Source organism: Leishmania major, chromosome 13 (assembly GCF_000002725.2).
Source record: "Leishmania major strain Friedlin complete genome, chromosome 13".
Lineage (NCBI taxonomy): Eukaryota > Euglenozoa > Kinetoplastea > Trypanosomatida > Trypanosomatidae > Leishmania > Leishmania major.
Window position 1 is genome coordinate 412449 of NC_007254.2, and position 14619 is coordinate 427067.

At 57.5% G+C, this 14619-nt stretch overlaps 4 protein-coding genes across 4 annotated transcripts; all 4 read right to left on the reverse strand.

The window, feature by feature from the left end:
* Positions 1 to 2191: 2191 nt before the first annotated feature.
* LMJF_13_1200 (conserved hypothetical protein) lies at positions 2192 to 2749 on the reverse strand (the record flags this gene model as incomplete). The annotated part of the gene is made up of 1 exon (XM_001681812.1): positions 2192 to 2749. The coding sequence occupies one exon, from the start codon at positions 2747 to 2749 to the stop codon at positions 2192 to 2194; it is 558 nt and encodes a 185-aa protein (XP_001681864.1).
* Positions 2750 to 7398: 4649 nt separating this feature from the next.
* On the reverse strand, positions 7399 to 8904 carry NT3 (nucleobase transporter; the record flags this gene model as incomplete). Its single annotated transcript, XM_001681813.1, has 1 exon — positions 7399 to 8904. One exon carries the CDS (start codon positions 8902 to 8904, stop codon positions 7399 to 7401), a length of 1506 nt encoding a protein of 501 aa, XP_001681865.1.
* A 1578-nt stretch (positions 8905 to 10482) lies between these two features.
* On the reverse strand, positions 10483 to 11304 carry LMJF_13_1220 (putative 40S ribosomal protein S4; the record flags this gene model as incomplete). The annotated part of the gene is made up of 1 exon (XM_001681814.1): positions 10483 to 11304. The coding sequence occupies one exon, from the start codon at positions 11302 to 11304 to the stop codon at positions 10483 to 10485; it is 822 nt and encodes a 273-aa protein (XP_001681866.1).
* A 1858-nt stretch (positions 11305 to 13162) lies between these two features.
* On the reverse strand, positions 13163 to 13984 carry LMJF_13_1230 (putative 40S ribosomal protein S4; the record flags this gene model as incomplete). The annotated part of the gene is made up of 1 exon (XM_001681815.1): positions 13163 to 13984. The coding sequence occupies one exon, from the start codon at positions 13982 to 13984 to the stop codon at positions 13163 to 13165; it is 822 nt and encodes a 273-aa protein (XP_001681867.1).
* Between the last annotated feature and the right edge of the window lie 635 nt (positions 13985 to 14619).

Here is a 14619-nt window from a genome sequence, read left to right on the forward strand (position 1 = left end):
TGAGGGACAAGGAGGGAAAGGAACGACGCACGTGCGGGTGTTCGACAGAGAGGCGAGACACAGGGGAAAGGAATGGTGCGACGCGGAAAGGAGGGTGCGGGGGTGCCAGAGGGAAGTAGGGAGACTGGTGTATATAGGGGTAAGTGTAAGAAAGAGTGAGGAGGTGAAGAAGCTCTGGTGAGCTGTTCCAGATGTGACCGTGTGTTTGGGGTAGGGTGGTGGCAGTGACGTTGCCGACTGCTTTCCGAGCCTGAACTCTGCAGCGCTGCACGTGTTTGCGGGGCGTGAAGGCATTTAGCGAAGAGGGAGAGAGACGTGAGGAGTCGATGAGGCTGAAGAGGGAGAAACGTCCACATCGAAGGTCATCACGCGAGGTGAGGAGGGGGTGCGAGATAAGCTCGCTGCCGCCTTAGATACGAAATCGGCACCCCTTTTCAACGGCAGAGGTGAAAGGGAGATATGCCTGTGGGCCGGATGCTGAGAGGATCAGCTCTGCAGTGACAGCTCCGAGCGAAGGGGCGAGAGAGACGGAGAGAGGAGGGAGGACAAGCGAGCTCTACGAGGGAGGAATGCCCTCTGCGGCTCTTCAGCGAAAGTTCCAAACAACAAACAAAAGCTACATTTCACGAACCAAATGTGCCACGTGTGCACCTGCGCGTGTGCGCATAGGTATGCACGTAGATGTATATGTATGTGTATGCCGTGCGTCTACGCATGTAGATATAGACAGATACGACGCGTGTAAACTGCACTGCCGTATGAACACGCACTCCACGGGCCTTTACGTTCGACCCTGTCACAGCCCCCCGACTGCGTGGTGCGAAGCAGCAGCAGCAGCCGACACACACGCCGGTAGAGCAGTGCGTCAACTCCGTCATCGGAGCACGGCCCCAACCCCAAAGGGTGCCCACCCACCCATTCATCCGCCGCGCAGGTCGCCTCACAGCCGCTCCCACTGTGCCGGCCGCCATGCGGTGCACCCGCCCCGTCGGGGCGGCACTCGGGCCTCCTCACACCAGCGGTGGGCACGGTGAGGGCCGGGGGTGGGACACGCTTGAGTCGCGATGACATCTCGCGCATCATGTGGATGACACAGGCGTGTTCACGGTCGCAGGTTGCTCCGACGCCACGCCATCCAGGGGCCTCACCGCCGCCATGCACAGCGATGCATCGTACAGGCCGCCCTTGCGTCGCAGGCACTGGACTCTGTCACGGCCAGAAGCGGATCGGCATGGGCAGCGACAAGGGGGCTGACTGGCTTCCCCACAAATAGTGGGGGCGCTGGACACCAATACCACACACGGAGGCGTCTCCACGTCATCAGCGGGGAATCAATCGTCTGAAGAACGTTACAAAAGCGAAGGCGTGTGTGCGTAGAGGCGCTGGTGATTTTATGATCCGTCGCACCAGATGGAGAGGCGGAGCAGGGAGGAGGTGTCTGCACAGGCATGCATGTTGTGCGGGCGGCTGACGATGGCGCGTCGCTCGTGCCTTCGCCGTCGTGCACGCAGCCGTGCCGTCAGCCAGAGAGAAAGAGAAAGCGAGGACGGAGTGGAAAAGAGAAAGCAGCGACATGCACCCACACACCCACCACGCACATACATGTTAAAAGCATCCACACACCGATTCGCCAAGCAGCCGTGGAGATACGGAACGGGCGCCCCTCCTCTCCTCCCTCGCCAGACTCCCCCCTCTACCACCACCACCACCGCCACCACCAGAAGAAGATGAAGAGGAGGCGCTTCTTGTCGCCACCAATGCACGAGGTCCGTACCGGTTGCTCGCCTTCCCGTGTGTGCGTGTGTGTGCGCGCGCGCGGTTGATCAGGTGATGCTCGGTGGCTTGGTCATCTTATATATATATATATATTTGGTACCGTCTTCTTTTTTGTTTTCGATGTACGTCTGATGTCGCGTATGTTTCGCTTCCTGTTCATTGTAGCCGAGGAGGGGCGATGATCTCGCCATCACCCCTCCTCCTCCCTTCACACAGACACATCAAAGGAGGCGCGAAGGCGAAGGCAGACCCCCTTTTTTGTTGTTGGCGGCAGAGAGCTGAGAGGGAGGGTGAACAGCGCAGCCTTTGAGCCAGGGATCTTGCCAATGACCTTTCCTTGCCTCCATCGGCTCGGTCACCGTCAGAAGGTGCACGTGCACACGCTGCGCCCCTGCGTCACTGAACCAGAGACGCTTCACTCGTACGAGTAGCGGCTAAGCGGGCGGAGGGAGGGCACCAGTCCACGAGTAAAGTAGTTGGGGTCCTGGAAGCGCTCCGTTGCCTTCGGCACCCTCATCACGCGCTCGCGCCAGTGCGGCTCCGTCACATGATCCAGCTCAGCACGGTAATGCACGTTGCCCGCTACCATCATGGAGGCCTTTCCGCGGGCCTGAAGGGCGGCGCGCATGCATCGACTGCGGTAAACCTTCTGAATGTCCGGCTCCACGTCGAGCCACTTGTATGAAGGGTTGATGCGCGAGGTGCGGATGGTCATGACACCTTTCGTCGTCGCATATAGGGTGAAGGTGTTGGGGTCCATGCGGACGTTGCGCCCTGGCCTGTACTCGGGTTGCCGCGAGTACCGGTCCTGGCCGAAGCGGCGGCGCTGCTCTTTCAGCTTCTCCACCGGCGTGACAGGGGTGCCAGGGATGACGTGAAAGAGCTTAGCCTTCTGCCGCGGCGATCCGGCCTGATTCTTGGCATTACCGGCCGTCACCTTGCTGGCGTACCTGCTGGGGGTTATGCGCAGCATCGTCAGCGATGCGAATAAACACGACAAGGGGTAAAGAAGAGCCGCAGGTAAGCTGGCGGTGCGAAGGAACAGAGAGAGAGAGACGCAAGAGCGAGACAGGGCCGCCGTTCTCTTTCCCTCGGAGTCCTTTCTGCTTTTCATGCTTGTCAAGTGTCGAGTATTGGTACCGTTGCGTCGTCAACGGCGCATGACGCACGCGTGTGCATGGCCGCACAGACAACCGCAGCAACGGCAAAAAAAAAAGAAGAACAACACAGGAGGATGACGAGAACGAAAGCGTTGAGGCGATGAGGTCCGAGAGATAGAGGAAGAGGAGGAGGAGGGGGGAGGGGGCAGCGTGTGCGTGTGTGCGCGCGCGGCAGGTGCGCACTGCCACCACAAATCACACCGATGACGCCGTTGCGGGTGACATGCGCGGAGAGGTGTGATAAGAGGAGGAGATCATGCAGCAATTCCCTCGCGACTCCTCACCTTCTCTGTACGGTCCTTCGTCCGCGGTGGCGATGCGTATGAAATCCCATAGCTGCTCATGCTCTCCTTGTTGCCTTTTCATTGGATATGATGGGAGGAATCATAGATGAATCCATCTATGTAGACTTAAGCAATTAAAGACTTTCCGCTCGTGCACGCACGAGCCTTGCACTTTATTTTTTTTTTTGGTACATCCTACCCAGCAAGCCTCTGTTGCCCATGGGTGTGCGTGTTTTTTTTGTGCGAAGGCTTCTACACAACACACGACACACATACACACACACACACACACACACACATACACACACACACACACACACACAGATAGACATACGATATATATATATATATATATATATATGTGTCGTGTGGAAGTCGGCGTTGCCGCCCTTTTTTTCTGTTTTGTTTTGTTTCGTTCAGTTCCGGCACTCCACCCTCTGCACATACCAGCAACACACCGTGGCCACTTTCGTTGTTGTTGTTTCGTCTCCGAGCCTCCATGCAAGCATCGTCTTCGTCGTCTCCGCGTGCGTTGTGAGCATTGTGTGCGCCGTGAAGTGGTTGGAAGAAAGAGGGGGAGAGATCACCGTCGCTTGCCCCTCTCTCTCATCGCCCAGACACAAGAGAGCCGCACACCCACAACAAAACACATACATAGATATGGATGCATACATACACATCGCGAGGAGGTGAGGAAGAGAGACGCCAGTGAACTCGGAGAGGGAAGAGGGCGGGCTGTGTGAGTCTCCGTGCAGGAGCGAGCGCGAGACAACCGAGCGGGAAACGAAAACGGCAACCACGAAGAAAAAAGGGGAGGCCAAAGCCCACACAAAACCACGACGAAGCGGTTTCTTAAAACACACAGACACACAGACACAGACACAGACACACACACACACAGACACAGACACAGACACACACACCCACACCAGCAGAAAATGCGATGAAATACTTGTGTGTGACTTTTTTGTGTGTGTATGTGCGTGTATGGGTGTAATTTTTTTTGCTCTTGGAGGGAAAACGTCGGGGGGGGGAGGAGAGGAAGAGGAGAGGGGGAGTCGAAAGAGGCCGGAAAAAACAAAACGGAAACACGCCATCAAAGAAAGAGAAGAGAGAGAGAGAGAGAACAGGAGGAGGTGGTGGTGGCCGGAGAAGGGCGACACTTCGGCCACCCGTACGCGGGGTGTAGGTTGTGTGCGTGTGTGTGCTGGGTGGGAGGATTTGCCACACAGACACACACCCACACACACACACACACAAACCAAAAAAAAATATAAACATACACGAAAGTATATATATATATATAGAAATGCATAGCACAAGAAAAGCAGAGATCAGAACAGCACGCAAGCGCCGGGCGGTGAAGAAAGTAAAGTGTGAGCAAGCGAAGTGGAGCGGGAAACCCACAAAAAAGTGAAAATATCGTTTGATGGCAAGAGGGGAAGGTTAAGGTGCGCGAGCAGACGGAGAGAAAGGACGCAGAGACAGGCAACCAAGGAGAACAGGGTGTCTGAGGGGGAGGGGAAGCTTATCACAGTTCGACTGAGGCGCACACATACTAACAGCGGCATGATCTATTGGTAGTAGCCGTAAGACCACAGAGAGAGAGAGAGAGAGAGAGATGCGATATGGGGAGGGGCAAGTGGGCAAGAAGAGGTGAAGAAAAAGTGTCTTCTGTTGTTTTCCTTCATCTCAGCGCCTTCTCGCCTCCCTTCTCTATTCCGCTGATCCCACTCTCGTTGTGTCCGTGTGTGTACGTGTGCTGCTGCTGCTGCCACTGTGCATTGTGTAAGAGTGTGCTCTCGCTCTCTTTCTCGTCCGTTGGGGTTACCTTGAACAAGTCAACCCCGATTCTCTTGGGAGGGAGGGGTGGAAGGGGGGAGGGGAGAGGTGATAATAGAGGGGAGATGGGGGCGGCAACAACAACAAAAACAAGGCATAGAAAACAGTCGATTACAATCAACACGGCGTGCTTCAAAGTCAGGGGACACTTAACAAAAAAAAAGAAACACGTGCCGCACAAACTCAAAATTAGGACAGCAAAACAACAAAAAATCGAGGGTCGACTTTAGGTAGATAGGAGGAGGAGGAAAAGGGGTGGCGGTGGTGTTGAAAGATGAGAAAGATACGTACGAAAGGAAGGGCAGGAAGAAGCATGCGTGAACACACGCACACACACGCGCACCCCTCACAAAAAAAAAAGAAGGACGATCGGCGAATATGAGTCGAGTACACCAATCAACACGCACAAAGCAAGGCCAGTGCATGTGTGTGAGAGTTTGGAAAGCAAAACAAAAAGGGTTCAACCGTAGAAAATTAATCTGAACACGCGCGTGCGCGCGCTCAACGTGGTGCAGGATGGTGGATGCACTCGTGCTCGCATTCCTGTTGTTTTCTTTTTCTGTTTTCTATTTTGACAAACCACCACTCCTTTCTCTTTACTACTAAAATAAGAGACAAGCTATACACACTCGAAGACGGATGATCTCCGCTTAGTTCTTTTGCGTGTCTTCAGTGTGTGTGTGTGTGTGTGTGTGTGTGAGTGGGAGAGGGAGAGGAGCGGTCCTCTGGCTGCTGTTTCTACCTCTTCATCTTCCTCTCTTACATTATTGTTTTCTTTTCGTGCGGGGAGTAGGGGAGGGGGGGGGGAGTAGGACAAACGCAGCTCCTCACCCATTTTCTTCCACTTGCAAGAGCTTCCACACGTTTTACTTTGGTGGCTGTTTTCTTTTTTCTTTCGCCACGTCTCGTTCTCTCTCTAGACCCCACCACAACCCGCATCCACTTTAATCTTCACTTTTCCTCTTCTTCCTCTGTCGACGGGCCCCTTCTCGCGAGGCGGAGAAGACAGTGTGTGGGGGGTGGGGAGGGGAGGGGAGGAGCTGGAGAACTCACTCTCTTTTTTGTCACACACTTTGCAGACGGCCTGCGTTTCTTTTTGCTGTTGCTTGCTGGCTTTGGTTTTGCTATGTCGCTGTCGTCGTTGTGTTCCGTCGCTGTCCACCAGCGCCGGGATAGATGGATGGTTGGATGGATGGAGACACACACACACGCACGTCTCCTCCTCCTTCTTGTCCGCTGTCCAGAGAGGACCACAACAAAAAAAAACGAAAAAAAACAAAAGAGAGGGGGGAGAGAGAGAGAGAGAGAGACAGGGGTGCAACACGTCCAGGAGAGAAAGGCGACCACATGATGGAAGCCTGAAAAACCAACAGGAAAACGACAAGGAGGGGAGGGGGGAGAGGAAGGGGGAGTACAACGACACGAGAGCAAAAAAAAATGAAAGACAAGAGAAAACACAAGCAAACACACATGAAAAAATGAACAACGAAGAGAGGTCAACTTAATGCGGAAGACAATGGAAAGCATAAATCAGCAACGAAAAAAACACACACAAAAAAAAAAGAAAGAAGGAGGGGAAGGGATAGAGAGAGAGGGAGAGAGTATGGGGGGGGGGAAAGAGGCTTTGTCTGTCTGTCTCTGTGTGTGTGTGTGTGTTACTCGATCAACGTTGTTGCCGTGTATACATATATAGCATAAATATATATATATATATATATATACGAATTCTTTCGTGTGTTCGTGCATGGCACCATTACGTATCCTTTGGTGGTCTGCGCGTCTCCTCGGTGCTTCCTCTGGTTTTGGCTTCGCTCCTTGTCCTCTCCGTCTACTACTTCTCCTGCGAGTGCGACGAGCACACACACACACACACACACAGACACCTCTCCCCCTTACTCTGCCCAGCATGACAACAGGTGAGGAGGAGGAGGAGGGGGGCGGTGGTGGTGGTAGTGGTGCTGGCGTGGATGTGAACGTGAGAGCGAGAGCGGGAGACGGAAAGGAAAACGAGCAAGCGGGCACGCAAGGAAAAGGGAATGAAAAGGACCAGCAGAAGACAGAAACACCTATGACAAGGCACACATACACACAGAGACAGACAGAACAGGTGCACCAGCAAGACGAAAAGGCGATGCAACGAAGACGCGGTGGGAGCCGACGGATGGAGTCAGAGAGATCGAGAGAGTAAACGACAGTGTGTGCGAAGGCCGTCGTCATCTTTTTTTTCCTGTGTCGCTTTCACACTTACACACACGCTCTCGCTCCCTTGACCTCGAGCCTGCCGCTGCTGCTGCCGCCGCTGCCTCGTGCCCGCGCTTCTTTTGTTTGCATTGTGCTTAGGGCAGGAAGGGCACGATTGCCATCGCCAGCAAGGCGGACAGCGACGCACCAGCGAGGAGCGAGACGCCCATCAGCTGGCCCGCCATCACGCGCTGGCCCTCCGTGCGCAGGCGTGTGTCGATCGGGCCGAATACCATCGAAATCGCACCAAAGAAGCCGTTCGTGAGACCGAGCAGCGCGAAGAGCACGTGCGGGGCCGCGTGGCCAGGGATGTACTTGAAGATGCACAAGAAGGTCAGCGGAATGAAGATGAAGCGGCACCCGATGCTGATGAAGAGCACCAAGTGCGAGGGCCACAGGAGCTTCACTGAGGATAGCCAGCGGCCGGTCGCATCACCGCAGTTGTACAGCAGAATCGCGATGGTTGCAAACCACCTGTCCGTGCGGTCGACCGGAATGATGAGGGACGGCAGGATGAGCAGCGAAACAAAGAAGTTGCAGAAGCAGCTAGCCATGAGAGGCCAGATGAACTTCGCCACGGGCCACGCGCGCGTGCGCTGAAGCTGCTCCGACGTGGTCAGGTTGCGGTCGTCAGAGTTGCTGTCGCTGCAGGTGTCGCCAGCCTGGCGGCCCACCGCGCGCACCTCGTCACACTCGCTCAGCTCGTCAGAGCCACCCGCGCCCTCGGCCTTGCAGCGCGCCTTCTCAGCCTCCTCGTCGATGAGATCGCCGTAGATCTCACTGCCCTGAGCCACCGGATTGGTGCTAAAGGGTTGACGCTTGCTGCTGCTACTGAGGGCGCCGTTCATTTCCTCCCGGGCGGCTTTGTTAGTCTCCTCGGCGTTCAGGCCCTTCGCGGCTTCATTGGCCCGCTTGATGGCACGGTACTCACCGACGTGCTCCTGCGCGTAGGAGTTAAAGCGCAGCGAGAGCGCCATGGCGAGCGCAACAGCCATGAAGCCGAGGGCGAGGCTGAAGTAGAGGTACGCCTGGCGGAGCACCGAGTCGTACGTGTCCTCCATGGACGCCTTGATGATGCACTGCAGCGTCGAGGAAAGCACACCAGAGAAGCCGCAGCCGAACATGATGGCGGACATGAACTTCGGCGGCATCGTACCCACCAGCGCGTAGCACGTCGCCTCCAGGTAGGACTTGCCCACGCCGGCCGCAATGGTCACGATGAAGAAGGCGACCATGGCACCAACCTGCGACACGCCCCCGGCGGGAATGACCAGAATTACGAACACCTCCACCATCATGAGCGTCAGGGCCATGAAGAAGCGGAAGGAGAGGGAGAGCTTGCGCGCCCACGGGGTCAGCACCGTTGGGCCAACCAATGCCTGCGTCACCACCGACGCCACGTTGTAGAAGGTGAGAATGTGATTCCAGAAAATGGGGCTGTTCGGCTTCGCATTCGGGTCTCGGGTCGCGTACTTGTAGTAGTCGAGCATGTACGCCGGTGCCGATGCGAGGGCATTTAGCGGCATGAGCATCGAAACACCGAGGAGCACGCACGTGGTATACACGTACAGCTCCGCCAGGGAGGAGAAGTTGAGGATCATCGTGCTGTGCTGGGGCGAGGAGGAAAGCTGCTTTCCTTGTAGAGCTTCAACAACAAGAAGACGTAAAGCACGACTGGTCCGTGATGGACTTCGACTTCTGCAGTATCCTTGGGGGAGGGAAGGGGTGGTGGTGGTGGTTGCTTCTTAGGACTATGTGCGCCTGAATCGCTTCGTCGTCGTCCGCCTCTTTTCGGTTGCGTGCTCTTCCCACTGGTGTCTCCAGTATAGCCTTCACGTCTTCTCCGAGAAGAAAAGAGGGGAGGGGCGAGATGGGTGTGGAGGGCTGCTGATGCACACGTCTCTGCGGCTTAGTGAAGATGCGAGGAGACTGTGCGTGTATGTAGGTGTGTGTGCGTGCGCGCGCTCACGTAATTCTTCGTCGCTCTTTCTACGATCAACGAGACAGAGGGATTTGGGAAGCAAAACGAGAAGGGGGCGTGAAGGCGCGGGATACACGCGAGGGCTACAGAAATGAGCGAAAGACGGAGAAGGGGCGGGGGCGGGGGAACACGGAAGCCGACTTCTTGTGCGAAAAGAAGGAAAATGACTGAAGAGGACAGCGGTGAGTACACCAAATGGAAAGAAGGGGTGGGGGAGTGGGGCCGGTTCGAAGTGGGTGGGTGGGTGGGTGGGTGGGTGGGGGATGCGTGGTGTGCAGCGGAAGAGGCGGGGACGGCGAATACGCGCGGTGGTAGCACCGATCCGCGCACCGACACACGCGAAAAACACCCGAGCAAGAGACGAGAGAGAGGGAGGGATAACGAAATCGGTCAGGGTGAAACACAGACATGGAGACGGTGTATGAGGCGCGGGCGAGAAAGGAAAGATGAAGGCAGAAGTGCCCCACCCCCTCTCCACACAGGCCCGGCCACGCCGCGAGCCCACGAGTCTAAGGGGAACATGCTTGTGTCGCGATTCTCCTACGCTCTGCCCGCCGCCTCCCTTTCGTTTGCCTGGCCACAGCCACCGCCACGCTCAAACACGCACACGCGCACCAAACATCACATGCGTGCAGGAGTCGATGCTGGAGGCAGCGGGGCACTGTGCCAGTGGAGGCGTGAAGAGAAGGAGGAGGAAGAGGGGGACCAGGAGCATGCACGCAAGCGTCCATCCTCAGCGTCATTATCCCTTCGCCGCTGTCCTCGCCGGTAGGGGAGGTGTGTGTGTGTGTGTGTGTGTGTGTGTGGACGATACACTCCTGTCGTCTTTCTCTCTTGGCGCGTTGGTCGTGAGGAAATAATGAACGAAAACAGCTAAACTGAGAAAGAAAAACAGCCGTAGAACACGAGAGAATCACTAAAGCGGAGCCCGTCGCGCGCGACGCATGCACACCCACTCAGAGAGAGAGGCAGAAAGGGAGGGAGAGGGAGACCCACCGAGAGACAGAAACACGCACATGCGACTACACAGATGTATGCAAATGCGGTAAAGCGATCTGGGGAAAGGCACAGCTACAGCACAGAGAGAGCTGAGAACGGAGAAGGACTTCACACGCATCACACACCTCCTCTCAAACCCTCACAGCCGACCCGCCAAGTCGCTTCAGAGCCACAAACACGCATGCGTGTAATCGCCTCCTCACTTGCGGGCCCTGCGGGCACCACGAGCCGGCGCGTTCTTGCGGGCCTCCGCCGCGATCAGGCGCTCCTCGCGCTCCTGGATCACGTTCATGCGCAGGCCCTGCTGCTTCGGCACCGTTACCTGCAGGTTGTTCAGGTCCTTGCCGATCACGAAGATGTTCGCGGCGCGGGTGGCGAACTCGGCGCCGGACGCGTCCTTCAGGTGCGCAATGTTGAACGCACCGGGGTGGCACTCCACCTTCACGATCTCGCCGATGCGGCCGCGGTTGGCGCCACCGGTCACGATCACGGCCTTGCCCTGGCGGTTCTTGATCAGGTCCACGCACTTCTTCTCCTTGACGTTGTACACGATGGTGTCACCAATGGAGGTGTGCGGGTCCGGGTAGCGGATGCGGTGGCCGTCGTGCGTCACAGCGACCGGCACGCGGCCGGTGGCCGTGTACAGGTTCACAACCTTCATCAGCTTGATCTGCGCCTCCGCCTCGGACAGGTTCACCAACGCGAAGCGGCCCTTGACGTCGTACATCAGGCGGAAGCGGTCGCCCGTCTTCGGGATCTCGACCACGTCCATGAAACCGGCGGGATACTTGCCGTCGCGGCGCGGGTGGTTGTCCACGTGCACCAGACCCTGGCGCAGGATCATCTCACCCTCGCGCGCGTTCAGCGCGTACTTCAGCCGGTTGCGGATGATCACCAGCAGCGGCAGGCACTCGCGCAGCTTGTGCGGACCCGGACGCGGACGCGGCGCGAACACGCCGGTCAGCTTGCTCAGCATCCAGTCCTTGGGCGCATACAAGCGCTTGAGGTGCTTCTTGGCCATCTTTGCGGGAAGAACGTGTTCTACTGATGTTCTGTAAGGAGGAGAGCGAGGGACACAGAAGGAAGAGGGGAGAAGAGGACGGGGTCGAGAAGGCCGAGTAAGAGAAGATGGGCACCAACACCAGCAGCAGCACACACGCGGGTAAGAGCATGTAAATAACAATAATAATACGTATATATACGCGTGCGGAAGTGACAATGCAGCGTACCAGAAGGCGATATAGAAAGCGAGCAAGAGGAGAAGGGACGGGGGCGGAGAACAGGAGAAGGCGAGGCAACCAGCACCCCCCCCTCCCCTCCGCCTTCTTTGCGTCCCCCTTCCCCACCCCAGCTTCCCATACCAATACTTCGCTCCCGACCCTCGTTGTCCTTCGGTTTCGTTTTCCACGTAAGCGGTACCATCCACCCGCCTGAACTGTCGTTGCCGCGCACCAGCGGCCTCGGCGTGTCACTATCCCTATATGTATATATACGCGTGTGGGAGAGGGAGCGACAGAGACAGAGGGATTCGTCTCGCCGCCGTCGCTGCTGCTGCTGCTGCTGCCACTGTGGTGGGTGCTGTGCTGTGCTGGGTTGCGTTGCAGGTTTGTCTGTTTGGCGTCGTTGGCTTGGTCGCGTAAAATGAGGAAAGGAAAAAAGAACGAAGAGACGAAGGAGGACGACGCCGACACCCCCGCACCCACCCCCACCCCCACCCCCACACACACGCACAGACCCCCCTCCCTCCTACGCCACACCCCCAAGCCATGAGGGAGAGGAAGGAGGAGGAGGAGGAGGAGGGGGTGGGAAGCGGGAAGGGGGAAGCGGTCTTGGGAATGCCGCTCGTGCCGAACCGTCGGCTTACGAGCAAGACAACAAAAGAGGGCGTGCGCGTGCTCGAACTAAACGCAAGCGAGGGAGCTGCAGACAGCACGGGTAAGTGTTTGTGTGTGTGTGGGGGGGGGCAATGATGTGCAGTGCAGTAAGCGGTGGATGGGGCGGGTCCATGACCTTGAAAGAACGTCACGCGCGAGCGGAGAAGGCAGCGCAAAAGGGGAGGGTGAGTGTGACGAGAGAACTTGCGACGGCGCAAAATGAAGCGGGACAGCGCCACAGAACGCTTGGGGGAGGGTGGGGCGCAACAGCTGCGGTGCAAGCGCACATTGCTCGGGAGAGGGACGGAGGAGCAGGAAGACAGGTCCGACCAAACAACAAAAAGAGGGAGAGGGGCAGCGAGGTGTACCTGCGGAGAGAGGAGAACTGCAACACGTGCCTCCATTACCATACAGGCTTGCGTGTGCGTGTGTCCCTTCCAACGCAGCTGCGAAGTGCATCCTACGCCCCCCTCTCTTCTCCTTTCCGATAGTATGGCCACTCCCTTCGGTGCTCGGCCCTGCCCCTTCCATCTCCAGCGAACCCCCCCCCCGTCCCTTCTCCCTGCGCGCAGACGGGCGGGCACACAAACCAACGCACCCCTCCCTCTTCCTCTCTCGTCACTCATAAGCAGCATTCCTCGTCGTCCAAATCAATGCACCCACGCCGGACACGAAGCGAGTTGCTCCCTCTCCAACCGGCAACCCCTGACAGTGGCGCTACCACCACACCTCCGCACTCCCTCTGCTTCCCCAACCCCCTCCCTCCCACACTGCCACCCTCGCGCTGTCTCCATCCTTCAAAGACACATCCACGCGTGTACACGATGATCCACACACGCGCACGCACCTCCTTTCCGTTTTCATTGCCTTTCCCACTCGCAGTCCTCCGCGGCGGCGTGCGTGACATCCACGGCGATTAAAGCTCTGTGGGCACCGATAACCATGAAGTTGCGCGCACGGCGTCACACACATCGCACACAAACACGCATGCGTGTAATCGCCTCCTCACTTGCGGGCCCTGCGGGCACCACGAGCCGGCGCGTTCTTGCGGGCCTCCGCCGCGATCAGGCGCTCCTCGCGCTCCTGGATCACGTTCATGCGCAGGCCCTGCTGCTTCGGCACCGTTACCTGCAGGTTGTTCAGGTCCTTGCCGATCACGAAGATGTTCGCGGCGCGGGTGGCGAACTCGGCGCCGGACGCGTCCTTCAGGTGCGCAATGTTGAACGCACCGGGGTGGCACTCCACCTTCACGATCTCGCCGATGCGGCCGCGGTTGGCGCCACCGGTCACGATCACGGCCTTGCCCTGGCGGTTCTTGATCAGGTCCACGCACTTCTTCTCCTTGACGTTGTACACGATGGTGTCACCAATGGAGGTGTGCGGGTCCGGGTAGCGGATGCGGTGGCCGTCGTGCGTCACAGCGACCGGCACGCGGCCGGTGGCCGTGTACAGGTTCACAACCTTCATCAGCTTGATCTGCGCCTCCGCCTCGGACAGGTTCACCAACGCGAAGCGGCCCTTGACGTCGTACATCAGGCGGAAGCGGTCGCCCGTCTTCGGGATCTCGACCACGTCCATGAAACCGGCGGGATACTTGCCGTCGCGGCGCGGGTGGTTGTCCACGTGCACCAGACCCTGGCGCAGGATCATCTCACCCTCGCGCGCGTTCAGCGCGTACTTCAGCCGGTTGCGGATGATCACCAGCAGCGGCAGGCACTCGCGCAGCTTGTGCGGACCCGGACGCGGACGCGGCGCGAACACGCCGGTCAGCTTGCTCAGCATCCAGTCCTTGGGCGCATACAAGCGCTTGAGGTGCTTCTTGGCCATCTTTGCGGGAAGAGCGTTGCGGGGGCGTCAAACTCAACCGAGAAGTGAGAAGAAGGAGTTGCGTTCCTCTTTCTTATGTGCAGCGCAAGTCGGGCCGAAGCGTGTGTTACGCGCGCACGTGTGCGTGTGTGTGGCAGGGGGGGGGGAGGCGCGCGCAGAAGAGCAGCAAGGAGGTACGTGAAGAGCGAGGTAGGGGTTCGAAGAAAGGTGGTTAAGGTATCAATGACGCAGCATAATATTCTTATTGCGACTGCGATGAGATGCCATGGCAGAAGGGGTGGTGATGATGAACACCCGACAACAGTACAAGGCGTTGCGCGTTGTCAGTCCCCGCCTCTTGTAGCGGCAGCGCATGTGTGGGGGTGTGCGCGTGTTCCATAGTTGGAAGAGCACACATTACTGTTGAAGGCCGCGTTTCTGTTATACACAACGTATATATGTGTCTGTGTATAGATGTTGTTGCCACGTTACGGCGCGTCTCTTCGTTGTGGTGCGCAGATGATGGAAATGCAAGCCGTCATCTATATTCGCGGGAGACAGATGCAGAGGGACGGGCTTCGATAAGAAAGGGAGGCACACATGTAAAGTCCATGCACGTAGACCAATATAGCAGCTATGTTTGCCCGCGAGCGGCG